This window comes from Stegodyphus dumicola, chromosome 7 (genome assembly GCF_044657685.1).
Source record: "Stegodyphus dumicola isolate Sdum_Otavi_A_Nest chromosome 7, ASM4465768v1".
Taxonomy (NCBI): Eukaryota; Metazoa; Arthropoda; class Arachnida; order Araneae; family Eresidae; genus Stegodyphus; species Stegodyphus dumicola.
In genome coordinates, this window is record NC_140774.1 from 179873481 (window position 1) to 179890480 (window position 17000).

General features: G+C 34.9%; 1 protein-coding gene across 5 annotated transcripts in view; it reads left to right on the forward strand.

Annotated features, from left to right (window-relative positions):
- The window catches only part of LOC118187711 (protein madd-4-like), a 557221-nt gene that overhangs the window by 442529 nt on the left and 97692 nt on the right, over nt 1-17000 (forward strand). For all 5 annotated transcript variants that reach the window (XR_015042253.1, XR_015042254.1, XM_085821131.1 and 2 more), the window contains exons 7-9: nt 1767-1968; nt 10803-10974; nt 16588-16645. Coding sequence is in view for 3 of the 5 variants with exons in the window: in XM_085821131.1 (XP_085677257.1) it covers nt 1767-1968; nt 10803-10974; nt 16588-16645 (432 nt within the window). In the remaining 2 variants the exon portion in view is untranslated. The remainder of the gene's footprint in view (nt 1-1766; nt 1969-10802; nt 10975-16587; nt 16646-17000) is intronic.

Sequence of the window (17000 nt, forward strand, 5' to 3'; positions counted from 1 at the left end):
TATACGATTTAAAATTTATGGTGAAGAGTGGCCAGGTAATATAACTTAAAATGTGCAGAATACCAATCAACTGTACAATGTTTAGATGAAAATAATAATGAGGATAATTTTAGAAACAGATGCGGTTCTATACATTGTGGTAATGAACTAAATAGCAGTTACATTCATATACACAGAGTAGAGTGACATAATGGAAAGGAAGTATATTGTCAAACTCAAATAACGGGATAATTCCTCTTCCCATAGAGCAGGGGTTCTTATTTTCCGTCTGGGCACATCTGACTAAACAGAAAATACTGGCGGGCGCAATAAAAAAAAAAAAAAAAGAAAAGAAAACAAAAAAAAGAAAAAAAAAAGGAGAACGATTCTTAATATTTCTTTATTTTATTGCAATCATAAGCATTATAAACAATACCCTACATTAAAAAGGTAACAAAGAATTTAAAATAGTTGTGATTAAAGCGATTTTTGGCACTGCATATAGCATACAGCGCACAAAAATAGATCGATTGAAAGAAACGTTAAGGAAGAGCATGTGCAGCTTTCTGTTCTATTTATCAAACTGGCCGAACGGCTCTATGACCTACATGATGCAGCAGGTTATATCCACCTAACAGAAGTACAACATATGATGCACTTCGCGGGCACATTGGCGCCTGCGGGCCACGGTGTTAAGAACCGCTGCCATAGAGTATACTGTCATGCTGAAAAAAAAAAAAAAAACGGAGAATCTCGCCTAAAGACCAGTCCAAGAGTCTCCTAATCTTCTTTCCCTAACACCAAACTCTCTAGAGAGCTTTCGGCTCAAGACATTTCACATTATTAGTATTTTTTTAACAGACGAACATTTTTTTTTTTTTTTTGGAAGACAAGTTCGTGCACAAGCCTATGCAGCTGATCACCATACCAACAGAACGGCTCGCCGACAGTCCCATATTATGGTCGATCAGAGCAGCACTAACATGATACCATTGCGAAATCCCCGGAAATTAGTGGAGAGTGAAGGCCTAAAGGCAGCCCCCATCAAGAAAAGGTCATGTGGAATTGATTGCGGGTTCGAGATGGACATCACTTTATTGGACCATCTCCTCATTTACCCACCGTTATAACATTTTTTATTGAAACGCTTTTGCGGCTGGTGTCTGTGGCCAACTATTAGTGAGCTACCACGGTTGCGTAATCAGAAAATTAGTGTGTTCATTCGATTATGGTATCATCATACTTCCCAGTATATCCAAGTAAATCCTTACAGTGGGGCATAGATATCTACCACGTTAGCGAAGAGGGATGCACTGAGCGTTTTGTGAAGATATATTAAATAAGATATTAATTATGATACATTAATGGGTTTACCTCTGCCTCAGCGTACCAAAATTTGGTACTTATTGCGCAGTTTATTTTTATGAATTTTTGGAATAATTCACGGATTTGTAACTAATTTGTAATTAAAATACGTTATCTAATTTAAAATTCCTCACTCTCAAAATAGTGTTTTAAAAAAACGAATTCTTGCGATCTATAACTTTTTAACTGATAGAAATCACATGTCATATAATTATTTAGGCACAGTCAGAATTCTTGATTAGTTATCTTACATTTTGGTTAAAAAGCGTGATATTTATAAATCCTGATTAAAGAGCGTAATATCATAAAAATGGTGAAAAAGCGTAAGAACAGTAACATATAGAAAATTTTGCTCTTTATTTTTTATTGCCAAGATCCCATTTTATGACTTTATTCCAATGTTTTCATTTTCTCTTCCACAGTTGGGTGACCGACAGCTGGAGCCCCTGCTCCGCTTCGTGTGGAGGCGGCCGACAATCACGGCAGGTACATTGTGCCCAGATGGGTACAGATGGTATACGAAGCCCCGTTGCTGCCGATCAATGCCTTCGTCAGAAGCCTGTCACAGAGCGTCCCTGCAATCTAGTGCCCTGCCCACAGTGGGTGATTGGACCATGGTCTGGAGTAAGTTGAAAAGTTTGAAAGTCCTTTTTATTCCTGCTTCTTCTCTAGTTTATTTCTACAGTATACTGGAAAATATCTCGAAAAAAGCATCCAGAAACTGCTTTTTTTCCAGATAATCCAGAAAGTGCTTTCAAGTTCTCGTGTAGCTAAGTTATATACAAGACAATTTTAAAATTTAGTCTGGAAGTGAAATAGTTTGTATACGCATTTAGTCTTGATTATATTTCACATTGCATTGTGTATACTGATACCAGTGCACGAGAATTTTATTTCTTTGCGGAAAGTATATTTTGTGATCATGATATATTCCATCAAACTGACTTCAAGTATAATATGACATAACATTCGTTTCCTTCTCCATAATTGAAGAATAATTGTTGACAGCATTTATTTTCTTTAAAAACATGGTCTTTTGAAATAAATATGAATGCATAAGAAGCAGTGAAATTAGATGAATGGACACCGTTAATCACATGATCTTTGTAGAGAGTAAAGAATACATTGTGTCACAGATTCTTCGTTAAAGAAAACAGAATAAAATGTGTCACTTTTGAGATTTGTAGATCGGCAGTGGTGTATTTGTCAGTTTTCAAACGTCAAACGTTGTTGCTAATACTGTGGTTCACTCTAAAGTTGCGGTGATCAGACACTGTATTGTGCAACTTTGTATCAAGATCTAGATGAGAAAGTAACCACCACAATGAATGCAAAATGACCTTTTCCTTATCATTTTGAAAAGTATGAACTGGTTTTTCACTCGCGCGATTGTAAATCTTGTTCAAGAAACATGCAGTGGAAGCGCAGAGGATTTCCTTTGTTAAAGAATTTTCGTTCCAGACTTGAAGCCAAGAATATAATTCTCTTCCTTTCCCGATACTTTTCATGCCTTCTTATTGGTGCTTCTTATTAGGTTTCATGCCTTCTTATTGCTTCTCATCACACTACAAATCTTAGTCCGAGTTACAGTTCCACTTAATAGCTGTCTAATACCCCTCTCTAATTATTTCAAGTAAATGCTTCTTTTCAGACTATTTATATACAAAAAAATGATTTTAAATACGTTATTTGTTGTGACGTTGGTGATGTGATAACGATATTAAAGTCCTGAAACTTCAGATACTAAGATTTTCACCCCTGTTTGGAGAAAAAAGGTAAGTGCAAGAAAGCGATAAAATAAGTGCATTTTAGTGTCCCGTTGTTATTTTTTGTTTCTTGTGTTTGTTTCAAACTTACAGCTCAGGACTATGAGACGTCTATAATTTATATGCTCAGTGTTTATGTACGGAATCTTTGCTTTTATTTACACTCAGCATCCATTTCTTCACAAAACGTGATTGAATTTATTGAATTACATCACATATTTTAATTTGGTTAAATTCAAAATTTCTTCTTTGGGTTCAGTGTAAAATATTTTAATTTACTGGAAATTGGACTGTCCTTTTTAGTAATATTGATAGAATCTCTGATTTTGTTTTATGTTATCGGCATAAAAAGCACTGTATTTTATCAACTTTGCGCGGTTTATTTTACATAATTCCATTTGTCATGTCTTGTGGTAGGTAGTTGACTGTTTACTGTTGATGGTCAACGGAGGCACCGTCTATTTACCATAGGTTAGTTGGTTTTGCCGCCACGGTCGCCACTATCAAGTGGCAGAGCGCCCGTTAAGCAGGCAAACACGTTAGGTAGTAATGAAACATTGGATTAGGTTAGTTTTGTTGTTTTACATGTCATACATTTTTAATTAGTTGAATTTAAATAATATTTATTATTATTAATAATATTTAATTATATTATTATTAATTATAATATTAAATATTAATTATATTAATATTTTTAATTTAAGTTTTAATTAAATTTAATGTATGCCTGTCATACGAATATCCTAATCACTCATGACGCATCTTTTCTTAATATGAGAAGCTCCCATTTGGTACAAAATTTAAAGTTCAATAAAAATATTGAGGGAAAGTAATATCGTAAGTATTACGTAATTCATCTTTAAAAAACTAAATCCCACAGTTCCATGTGTCACATCTGATGACACAGCCACAAGGTAATAATTTTTGATAATAACCTATGCAAAAAAAAAAAAAAAAAAAAAAAAAAAAAAAAAAAAATCTGAAAGCTTTCAGATTTTATATTATGCCCAAAGGGGCGTTTTTTTCTAACATTTATACATACACGTTCCGAGAGCATTTGGGTTAACAATATTTGAAACAGCGTGTCTTTAGAATTTCCGACAAGCGGTTTCGTGCGCTGGAAATAAAAATATTTTATTCCGTACAGTGTGTTGCCACTGCTCGTTTCGAAATCGTTGAGTTTCTTAATCAAAAATTCGTTTAAGCTAAAAAAAATAGAAAATAGATAGTTAAACAAATTCGGAATTCAAAATTCGAGCTTAAGTCTGCCCGTATTCGAGTGGAAGACTACTTTATTCAAAATTTGATAGCTCTAGGGATTGCTGCTTTATCACAATGCAAGAAACATGCAGATTCTTCATTATTTAAATTCTTTAAGTGTAATATAAGGCAATATAATAGTTGGTGGCAACAATTTGAAAAGTGATACAGCCGTTTATAGTGATTCGACGCAAAATGCCGTTTCGAGAATAATAGCCCTTCTGGACTAATGCCCCTTTGAGTAAACTTTGTTGTAGTTTTTAAGATTCTAGCTCTTTGAAGTTACTTGGAAGGCTAGATATTGACTTGAACTGTGAAGCTACTGTTCGCAAAGTTCAGCTGTATTAGTAATAAGACGTAAGAAGGGTGAAAAGACCTTTTTGTCCAACTCATGAACAGATGGCATTCCTCATGCCTTGGCAGTTCTTTTGAACTCAAAATAGGAAACGTAAAATTAAAACTATTCCAAAGTTGAATAATCAGCCGAAACTGCACAGTGATATTTAAACGCGTAGCTGACTCTTGGCTTATACCAATGATATACAGACTAACCGGCAATTAACCCTCTGACTGCTCAATTTGTAGACCGAAATCGCTTCCAAAGAAATATTTTTTTTCATATTTTAAATCTATATATATTGGAGAATTGAAAAATGCATGTTTTCTTTCTAGAAAATATTTTTTATATAGATTTTTATCATGAGAAACTAAGCTGCCAGAAAAACCAATTTCAGATGTTATCACCAAAAAAAAAAACTTTTTTTTTAAATAAATTTCGGTCGAATTACAGTTAATTTATATTTATTGCATAATATACAAAAGTGAAATGTATAAAATTTAAGAAAATATAAAGTGCTGAGCTTAGAAATACAGTTTAGTATGATAGAGTTCAAAACAGGGTTCGAGGCAAAGTCCAACTTCACAGTTTTTGCACCAGATTCAATAAATCTAACTCATAATCAATCTAATTAATAATTCCATAATTTAATTAAATAATTAAGATAATCGCTGAATGTTTTCTAGGGGCCATTTCTGTAAGAAAAAAGTGAAGTTGGAGTGTTAATACTACATGCCTTCAAATGCCGCAATTAAGTGGACAACTAACGATATCTACTGGCTAAAACGTAAACTTAAACGCCTAATACTGTATATACACTCATGTCCATAAATTAAGGATAATGCAAAATCAGGCAAAGGAAGAGTTAGAAGCAAAACAAATTTGACTTATTTGTAAAGCTTATTTATTAAACAAAAGGTAAAGAGCAAAAAAGATGCTATATGTTTCATATTATTAAAAAAATTAGCGATTTTTTCTCCCAGGAGCAAATTACAAAAAAAAAAAAAAAAAAAAAAAAAAAAACCTATTTACAAAAAACCAATATTACATGTTTGGTATGATTGTTAATACATTGTATGTCTCCCAGACGATGCAATACAGTCCGTACAACGCCAAGGCATGTTGAGTATCAAATTATCGATCTGATCTTGGGGGATATTACACCACTCAAAAAGCAATGCTCTCCTAAGTTCTGGTAGACATGTAGGAGGAGGTTGACGGGCTGCAACTCGTCGGCCAAGCATGTCCACACGTGCTCTACTGTATTCAAGGCCGGTGAGAATGCTGGCCAGTCCATACGGGTGATATCCTCCGATTGAAGGCATTCGCTTACGATGTTTGCACGGTGAGGACGGGCGTTGTCATCCATAAACACAAATTGTCGCCCATGGCGCCCCGAAACAAACGTACATGCTGTTCCAGAATGACGTCCCGATAGATTTGGCTTGTCATGGTTCCAATGTGAGCATGCAGGTCAGTTGTGGAACCCAGAATAATTCCACCCCAAACGAGCACTCCTGCACCACCGTAACGGTGCCGTTCAATGATGTTTTCTTGATGGTAACGGGTACCTGGAGCTCTCCATATGAAAGTCCGGCGAGAATCAGACTGCATGCTAAACCTGGACTCATCGGAAAACATCACACAGGCCCACTGTTGCGGTTTCCACAATGCATGCTCTCTACTCCAGGCTAACCGCAGGCGACAGTGAGTTGCAGTAAGTGGAACGCATCTGACAGGTCTGCGAGCATTAGACCAATCTGCCCTAAGCGTCTGTACACGGTCTGCCTTGAAATTGTCGTACCAGTGGCTGAAGAGAGCTGACGAGACAGGTCTGAGGCTGTGCTCCACCTATTTCTTTTGGCAGTAACTGTTAAATACCGGTCCTCATTCGGCGTTGTAACTCTGGGGCGACCTGTGCTGTAACCTCTACTCACATTACCATCATCTTGGAATCGTTGCCAAAGCCTGGAGATGACACTCTGGGCAATGCCATGTTCGTCTGATACTTCCAGTTGGGTACGCCCACATTCCAGACAGCCGATAATTCTGCCACGTAAAAAATCATGCAAATGCGTCTTTTGTGTCATAACTATTCGGTTATTGCACTGAAATGCTTATAAAGCGCTTGCGAACAATTTTACTTCTTTGCCTGTATTCCTTATATATATTACTCTCTTACACTCTCGTCATTGTGACCTACCATCGGTGTCATCTGGTTACTTCCTAAAATTTGCATATGATTCTTGAAGATGTGTGTAGTGATTTTACAGGTGATATATTTATTTTAGAGTTCGATTTCTGCGTGACATCGAATTATCCTTAATTTATGGACATGAGTGTAATTTATTTCAGTGCTTAAACGAGGAAAAAACGGGATGCGCTCCTCAATAAAGGAAGGAAAACATATGCCCGCGGAAATCGCGAGATAAGCAAATTTTGCTACATTTCAGTTGTCCGTGTAAATCGCGAGATGATCAGCCAGAGGGTTAATATAGACGGCCGGTAAAATAGCAAGGTTAACTAGCGGAGAAACAACGTGGCCAAAAGGCAAAACTTTCACTGACTTAAATAATAGCTTTCTACTCTATTTCGCATAATGCGCTAAACTAAAATCTCAATTTGGCAAGAAATCGTGTGTTGATAAGAGTTTATAAAAAAGGTTGTTTCCAAAATAAAATTAACTGTTAACAAAATTAAATAAAACGTCACTAGTGTTCTGAGAGGACTTGAACTGCAGTTGTTAATCATCGGAAGGAGAGACCCAGTTGCAGCTCTAGCACGTAACATGTATGTATTGATGGCAACTTGACACATGCCATGTGAATTTAGTTTCAATTCAGTGATAAAACCATGTTATATTAAGATTTCAGTTGTTTAGCATGCTAAATGAAAATCTGGAAGTGTTTATCTTTTACTTTAGCGTATTTTGCTAAATTAATTACTTGTTCAAAAAGAATAAAACTTGAAAGTAAGGAATTTTTCTGATTTTTCTGATATTAGAAATCTCTCTTGTCTAAATATGTTTTAAATTGCAGAATTCTACGTGAAATTTGTCAAATATAGAATGAAATAATGATACAAATATGTGTAATTTTGACTAGATACAGTCACCGAATTCATAAATCCATTCAAAAATACCATTAACATCTAAAATGGTTAAGAATATTTACGGTATAATTAAACACAATACAAGAAGAGAAATATTCAATATTGATAATAAGTATGACTTAATGTGGCTAACAAATATAATTAAAACGCATATACTAATAATAAGCTTCTAAATACACGTTTGCGATCAATAAAATCGGAAGGGGAAAGATACCTCGAACACTGGTATTTTGACTTGAGTCCCAAATTACAGACTAAGCTGCATGGGTATTTTCTTGGTTTTGCCTCTGTGTAACGTAAGGTGTAATTTCCCTTAGAATTCCTCCCTTAGGCATCCCTTTCTGTGGGCAGATAACCATCGCAAATGTAACCACATTCGATTAAACAGTAGTAAAAAACAATGAATTGCAAGCTCTGTAAATAAGAGAATTAAAAGAAAGCTGAAAGCTTTCAGATTTTATATTGCGCCCAAAAGGGCGTTTTCAACTTTTTGTGTGTTACCTTTATTTATGAAATATCATGTTATTCGCACATGAACCATAAAATTCAATTCAACAGCAATATCACAAAATAATTTAAAAAGAGCATATCTTTCGAATTTCCGATACACAATCTCACGCGCTGGAGATAAATTTTTTTTTCCCGTATAGTGTTGCCATTGATCGCTTTAAAATTGTTGAGTTTGTTAATCAAAAATTCGTTAAAGTTTTGCAAAATAGGAAATAGATAATAAAACAAGTTCAAATTTCGGATTTCCAAGTGCCCATGTTCGGTTGAAGGACAACATAATCCAAAACGTGACCGTTGTTTTCTCACAATGCGAGAAATATTCATGCATTCATGCAGATTTTTCATTATTTATTGCCTTTAAATATAATACACGGCGATATTATTTGGTGGCAACAGTTTGAAAAGGATATCGATGCAAAGTGCCATTTTGAAATTAACACCCTTTCAGGACTAACGTCCTTGGGCTAAAAACGTAAACGAATTAAACATATATCAGTTTGATATCTCAATTTAAGAAGTTCGATGAAGCGTTCTTGAAAACTGCGGAGTATAACATATAAATTTCAGTCTTTTTCTAAAGCGAAAGAGACATCTCAAAACCATTTCTTACGTAGTGTCAACTCTAAACCGTAATATAAAAATATATACATAACATGGATCTTTCTTCTCAGTAATAAAGGAACGATGAAACCCCCCTATAAATTCCAGTTACAGCTTTCGCTGAGGCATTTGTACTTATATATTGAGCAAGTATCGAAAAATAATATTACATCGATGGTCTAGATACAAACAGAAGTTACAAAATAAAACTCAAACGAAAGATAAAGAGTCATACTGTGGAAATAAACATGTCATATATTGAATTGAGCTTACGCCAAATCTTATGAGTAGAGTCACCTATATTTTTTATAGATATTTCTTTTTTGAAGTATGTTGACAACATGAGTTCGTGTTCTTAAATGTGTACATACATATAAGCAGTACATCAAATATATTTTTATTGATTCCTATTGTCCACTGAATCTTTCAAGCTAAATTGCAAGAAATTTTGTCATTTCTTTTGAATCATTTTCTGAATTTTTATCAGGTAAACTGCGCGCAACAAAATAAGGGGGGGGGGCAGATCTATATCTCTCGTTCTACTGGGCTGATTGACGAAATTCAACTTGCGTTTATCATGTCTCGAAAGCACGACTTACGATATGCATTAGATTTATATATAGCATTGTTCTGATATAGATATTTTGACACAAAATCGGGCTTTTTCTGAAATATCATACCAATGTTTTCCCATATTTCGATTCTACGACTCAAATTACCCTAAACTACCAAGTTTTGTAAAAATCGCAGTAGTAGTTTTTAAAAATTTAGCCTCTTAAAGGTTTAGCTGCTCAATGTTAATTCAACTTGGCATGCATTTATTAATCTCTCTTTTTTATTATACTTATTTGATTCTTCCTTTCACATTTCGAAATTCAAGTTCATTCCAAATTAAATTCACACATTTATTATGATTTATTTTAAAATAATTTTTATAAATTTTCCATAAAACATTTTGAATTATAATCTATAAAATTTTTTCCATCATCTTAAAGTAGAAATATTTCTAATCATACCATCAAAAACATTGCAGTTTTTTATTCGAAATTTCCGAAGATGTACATGAATTTATATATTGGCGCGTTTTATGTATTGGCGTTTTATATACTGGCGCGTTTTCTATTTGAAATTTGGCGTGTTTGTTGAAAGCGATAAAACATCAACTGTGGTTCAGACACTTTGCTAAAATTATTTGAAAGTAGGAACAATGTGACTTTTTTTCCGCTCCGGCATAATAGAAGGGAGAGGAAAATTGGTTGCCATATACTAAGAAGTTCCCAAAGTGAATTATTCTTGGCGCAAACTGAAAAAAAATTGTGCCAAGATAAATGTTTGAATTTCTCCATAACTTTCGCACCAAATTTTACAAAATTTAATATCTAGGCATAATCTAAGTCGTAGAATCGAAATATGGAAAAACATTGGTATGTTATTTCAGAAAAAGTCCAATTTTGTGTCAAAATACCTATGTTAGAACAATGCTATATATAAATATAATGCATATTCTATGTCGCGCTTTCGAGAGATGAAAAACGCAATTTGAATTTTGTCAATCGGCTCAGTAGAACGGGGGCCCACCAGCGGCCAAACGGTAAAGTCGCTGAACACTGGTAGTTCAGTCCGAGGTTCGAATCCCGCGAACGGGCTGGCTGCATGGGCGTTTTCGTGTAACGTGTATACGAGCCAGTTTCCCTTAGAACGTCCTCCACGAAAGGCATCCCTCCCTTTAGGCAGATAGCCCTAGAGGCTTTGCCATAATCACACATACACACACAGTAGAACGGGAGGTATAGAATGTCTCTTTTTTTTCTGCGCAGTGTACATTTTCTATCAGCTTAATTTTATATCATTTGATTTTTTTTTAAAATTTGAAGTGCTCTGTTACGTGTGGGAAAGGACAGAAAACTCGTTCTGTAGCTTGCAGAGATGCCAAAGGGCAACACAGCGAAGATTGTGATGTTGAAGAGATGCCAGCAACTAAGATGGATTGTGATAGCCGCCTTGTATGTACGCCGTCAGAAGACCCAGGAACGTATTTGTTCTCAGGTGAGTGAAATGCTACGTTTATTATTCTTGTAAAGTTTATTATCATTTCCTAACCATTTATCAATACTTTTACCTATACCTTCTGATTTCGTATGCACAAGGGCCCTAGCTCTAGAAGCTAATGTAAATTACTCTTCGCCATGAAGAGGTGTTAAGAACGGATATAAATGCTATGCATTAACTGTAACTGATAATTGACTGAACCGACTTATATTGAAGAGAATGTTGCAGCGAGTACTTTTATTTTCCATTGAGTTTATTTAGTAAAGATGTGTATCTCTTAAATGAAGTGAGAGAAGACTGTAAAGAACTAATTGTAATTTTTTAATTCAAACAAGTGAATAATAATCAAGTGTAGCAGTCGAGGCGCTTATATTAAAACTTATTATAACTGTTTAACTAAGAACTACTTCAAATCGAAAGAGAAACACGTCGATGTAAAATTTAAAGTTAAGAAAAACATAAATCTTATTTTGGCATAAATTTGGAATGAATCTCTATCGATTTCGACTGTGATCAAACACAAGTCCCTCTTCTTCAGGAAAAAAAGAATTCCTGCGAAATGGGAGCAGCGACGATTGTACATATTTATATCTTTAATACCGAAAGCAATGGATGGAGCAAAGCGAACATGAACGTAACGCCATCTGTCTTGGAAAATAGAAATGAAACGTGAAAACTTAAGCTGAATTCTAAAAGCCTGTGGAAGGACTGGGTTGGAATTGATGTCATTAACCAACGAAAAGTAAATTTTGTAAATGTGGAAAGGTTTTAAGGGAATCTAATTTATCATCTGAAGAAACTTTATAGATAACTTTCGCAGAAGGCGCACGGATGTATATCAAAATTGTGCTAAAGTTTCTAAGTGTGATTAGATATCGAGGATTTGTTTATTCTCCTTTTCGGTATGAGATTCATGCTCCTTGAGGAAAAGTTCAGTTTGGCGGATGTGTCTCGGAAAACATCGGTAAGATATCTCATAAATTTCTCAGGAATTAAAGTCAGAGAGAGAGAGAGAATTTTAAGCATCAAGCACATTTAGAAATAGGTGAGAAAATGATATTGTTACGTTATTGTCTTCCTTCACGTTCGTACGGGGATCGTGAGGATTTGGAGTAATGATGACAGCACTCGATGAAGTATCGAAACACACTTTATTTAGCCAATATTAATCAGGACAGCTCCAAAGTTACGTTTTACAGTGGTCGAAGATCTACTATACACTCGCTGGAACAATCAGCGACACAGCCTTCAGGTTATCAGGCTATAACGGTGGAGGCAGCTTAACTGCCAAGCACTAGAGTACAGCTCCCGACTCTGCTTGGTAGTTCTCGGAACTCCACGTACTTTCGAGGCTCTCCACTCTACAACTCGCAGTGCACTCGACGACACACAGACCAGAGCTCCCGACTCTTTGATTCAGTCGTTCCCAGAGCTCAACGCACTCTCTCGACGATGCACTAACCGCGATATACGAAGAAACTCTTTCGATGCAGTCGACGACCCACTCGGCACTCGCTGCCCGGCTGTCAACTCGACTCCGCACGGACTGACTAACTCGAGACACTAACTCGCACACTGACTCTCCGCGTACCAGCAGGGTTTACATAGTTTTTGGCTTGTGTTCGAGAGCATTCTGAGCTAAACCGATAAGAATTCGTTCCAGAAGGTTCTCCACCCGTCCATGGCATATCGCCAAATGGGCGATTTCTCGCCAAATGTGACAACCCTGTCTTCCCTTGCCATTTTATGGCAACCCTAAACCTGCTTTGCGGGGAAGCTATTTTACCACGCCTGGACATTTCGTAACAATGTGAAAGTTAAATTTCCGTAGAATCCAAGCTGTGTTATGACTGGCAGAAAATTGAAATAGAGCGACGACAAAGTTGTTAATGTTATTTTTAACAGTGGAATGTTTTCTTTGATGGCAAGACGAAAGATATTTTAAAACTTTGTCAAACATTTAACACGATCAACGAAATTGTTGATCATGTTATGATTGTGGGAGAAGTTCTTTGTCTGTGGCAACGGGTTCCAAATAATTCAATGCGTTGGAAATCAAGGATTTAGAAGAACGAAACTTGAGACCGTGATAGAAGCAATTTTGTGTCAAACTGCGAAGTAAACAATGACTTCTTTACTCTTATGTACTATATAGTGTATGTGATCGTTCTCAAGATCGATAGAGGTCTGCTCGGTAGCTACTCAAAATAAGGTTGCTGTTTTGCCAACTGCTTCTGGATGATGTGTTAAGAGTTACAACGCTAGTCGAATCGGACAGAAGGAATAAACTGGTTTTCTAACAGTTACCGAAGTCTGTTACCTTCTGATCTGTAAACAACTTCTGTACAGAAAGCAGCAGTGCAGCGAAGCAGTTTCACTGAGCCAGTTAAGTTTACATCCTATTTCTAACCTAAGCAGCTTGCGTACAATATGCGCAAAACTTCTAGTGTTAGCTTGTACGTCACAAGACAAGGCCTAAGATAAAGGAAAGTAGTATAACTTAAATCATATATGTCACAATATCAAATAAATTTGTTTGATCGAATTAGGACTTATATGTTGAGGATATGACCAGCCAAGTAACGTTACTATTAAGTTCCTGTAAACCAGAATTTATAGTAATAAAGCTTTAGTTTATTCCCTATTTACGTATTTTTGTACTTGATATAATTACAATCGATTAGGAACGGGCAGTAGAATTTCCTATAACAAGCGTTTAAGTTAAAAGTACTGAGGAAAGTTTAGTTTAAACTACGTAGAGTTTTACTTTATTTTTCTAATAGGCATTTTTAGTTTAAGATAAGCCTTTACCATACGCTCCCATTTCCCTATCTACGTTTTCATGCCAGAATGCGTTTTCGGTATTACGCTTAAGGGGGCTCATACACCTTAAACCCCTTATGATCTTCGAATATGTGAATGTTGCAAGAATAGGAATATTTTATTTATTTTAAAAGCAATTTCTAGCAACGTTTTACAGCTGACTACGTAAAATAGCTGCTTTGGGAACTAGTAACCAGAAAGTTTGTGTTGCCAAAAATATTTTGTAATTTAATCCGCTTTGTGACAAAAGTTTTCGCCATGTTTTCACCTGGCGCGCGTGATAGTTTAAAAATGGCTAATGGTACATATTTGAAATTAGATGGAATTCTTTATATGGGCACTATTTCCTAACTGAACCAAAAATATGATAAATATTTTAATATTATAAAATTTTATGCACAAACATTACGCATTTTTTAAATAAAATACATTTTATAAACTCAACTCCAAATAAAATAAAAATTTAACATGAAATTCTTAGAATTTTTGGTTCACAGTCGTTTCCAAATGATATAAAAGCTATATATTAAATATGGAATTAAATTATACAACAGAATGTTTTAAACTGTGCGCGCAAGGTGCATACATGATGAAACATTTTGTCACAAAGCGTATTAAATTATAAAAATATTTGTGGCAACACAAGCTTTCTCATTGCTATTTCAGAAAGCAGCTGTATTACGTAGTCAGCTGTACAAAGTTGGAAGTAATTGCTTTTAAAATAAATAAGTTATCCTAATTCTTGCAACAGTCACATAATCGAAGATCTTGTGGATTTTAAGGTGTATGAGTCCCCTTAATGCAAGTAAAGCTGAGGTCTTTATTGCTTCAGTAGGAGAGCGTGTTCTGCTTTTTGGCCACGTTGTTACTATCAGTCAAATCTAGTTAAAGCTACGGACGCACTTATTACGTGCTTGTTAGATTACGCCGATGATTCTTAGCTAAGGGCCAACTACGCGAGAGTGACTCTGTACAGCTTTACAGCTTCGGCTGATTAATTCTGTTTAGTATTAGTTTTATATTATTAATTTAACTACTGATTTTAGTCCATCTAAATAACGTCTAATTTACGTTACTGATTTCAGTCCATGTAAATGCAGATGCTGTGGAGGAGATGTTTTTTGGATGTTGTCAAAATAACTAGAATTTTTTTTTTTTAATTTTAGGTACAGAACCTATTATACGCTTGGTGGTTTCGAAATTTCCGATGCGTAAAAAATTTCCAGCTTTCAAAAAATTTTATAAGAGGAATTTCCGGAATTGTTGATAGTGTTATTTTGTTTTGTATTTCACTAATGAGTTATGCAATTAATAAATGTAGAACTGAGTAAGAAAATCCTTAACTGAGGCAATTAAATTTTAAAAAATATCACTTTAATAAAAACTGATGGGAGGCTGGGCTGTTACATTTATTCCTAACGGCCGTTGGGTTTAGATGCGTAGGACTAGTTCCTAAGATTTTTAATGCTTCTTAATTTTTATTTTATTGATTAAATGGTTTTTGTTATTTATTTTACATGTTAATTTGTTACTTTAAAAAACGAATGTTTATGGAGAAAAAAATGAAACTAACAAAAGAAATCTCAAAGCTTTTAGGTTTTATATTACAGCCAAAGAAGCGTTTGTTTCATTTACACATACACACACGTTTCGAGAGCATTTAGGCTACCACCCCCTTGGACTAAAATAATTTAAAAACAGCATATCTTTAAAATTTTCGATAGACAGTCTCGCTCGCTAGAGATAAAAGTATTTGAGTCCGCAGAGTGTGTTGCCACTGCACCTTGAAATCGTTGAGTTTCCTGATCAAAAATTCGTTAAAGTTTAAAAAATATGAAACAGATAGCAAAGCAAATTCGAAATTCAAAATTCAGGTGGAGGACTACGGTATTCAAAATTTGATGGCTCCAGATATCATTGTTTTTCACAGTGAGAGAAACATACATGCATTCATTCAGATTCTTTCTTATTTAATTTCTTTATGCACCCTACAGGACGATAATATTTTGTAGCAATAATTTGAAAAGTGATACAGCCGTTTACAGTGATTCGACGCAAAATGCCGTTTCGAGGACCAATAGCCCTTCTCAGCAAGGGGTCAATAAATACAACCTAAAATAATTTCTTTAATTGTTATATATATTTTATTCGCTCTGATGAAGACATTCAAAGATAAAAATCATCTGAGTTCATTTCCTTGTAAATTTGTGAAAGACGTAACTATTTATCTTCTACTAACAGGATAAAATAGTTCCTGTTGTAGGTGAAAGATCACGAGTAACGTTACTGTATGAAAACACAAACCATCACGTTAAAATGAAGAACTGGCATGAATGATGATTGACTTCCCCTTTGAAAGACGTACATACGAATTTTCAAAGGATTATTTTCAGTGTAATGATGGAGATTTTTAAGTATTTTTATCGCAGGCTTATTCATATTGAGAAACCAAAGCTATTACATATGGAAACAAATTGTTTCATTTTATAGCAGTGGAAGTGCGATACTGGGGGACGAACTTGACATAAATTTTGTAACTGACATCTTTTACGAAATGGAATTTATATGCTTTGCATAAGCGCGGGACAATATTTTCTGGCAATATATTTCGTCGTTGACTACATTCATTTTTAAAAATGTTGGCGGATGTCCAATTCTTGACGGTTTGCTTATCTGGGATGTCGATATAAATCTTATACAGAAATTGTAGAAGGAATGAGACTTGCTCATAAATTTAGATGTCGTTTCTTGTCTTTGTATTTACTAATCCATGCAGTTTTATTACAGATATTTTCAAGGGTTCCCAAGAAGATGCTCCACCTCGTCGAAAATCCAGTGAACCGAAGTATGTATCATTTCACAAAAGATGTATAATAAGTTCTAAATCATTTCAGTTTGAAATAAAAAAGTGTATTCGAAGCTAAAAGTTTATTTAAAAAGCAGTTTTAAAGTAATAGAAATATTCCTAAATAAAATTCGTTTTTTAAATATGTTTTTAACCTAACATAAATGTACTGAAGTAAAAAATAACAGAAAATTCAAAAGGTATAAATTTAAGGTATTTCTGGTAGTACTCATCACTGACATTTAGTGGCTTTAGATATTATGTAGATTCTGTTAGGCTTTTTGAAGCAGAAAACATGAAAAGAAAGCTGTGCCATCACCAGGATTCGAACTTCATCTTCCAATTCCTAGCTGGA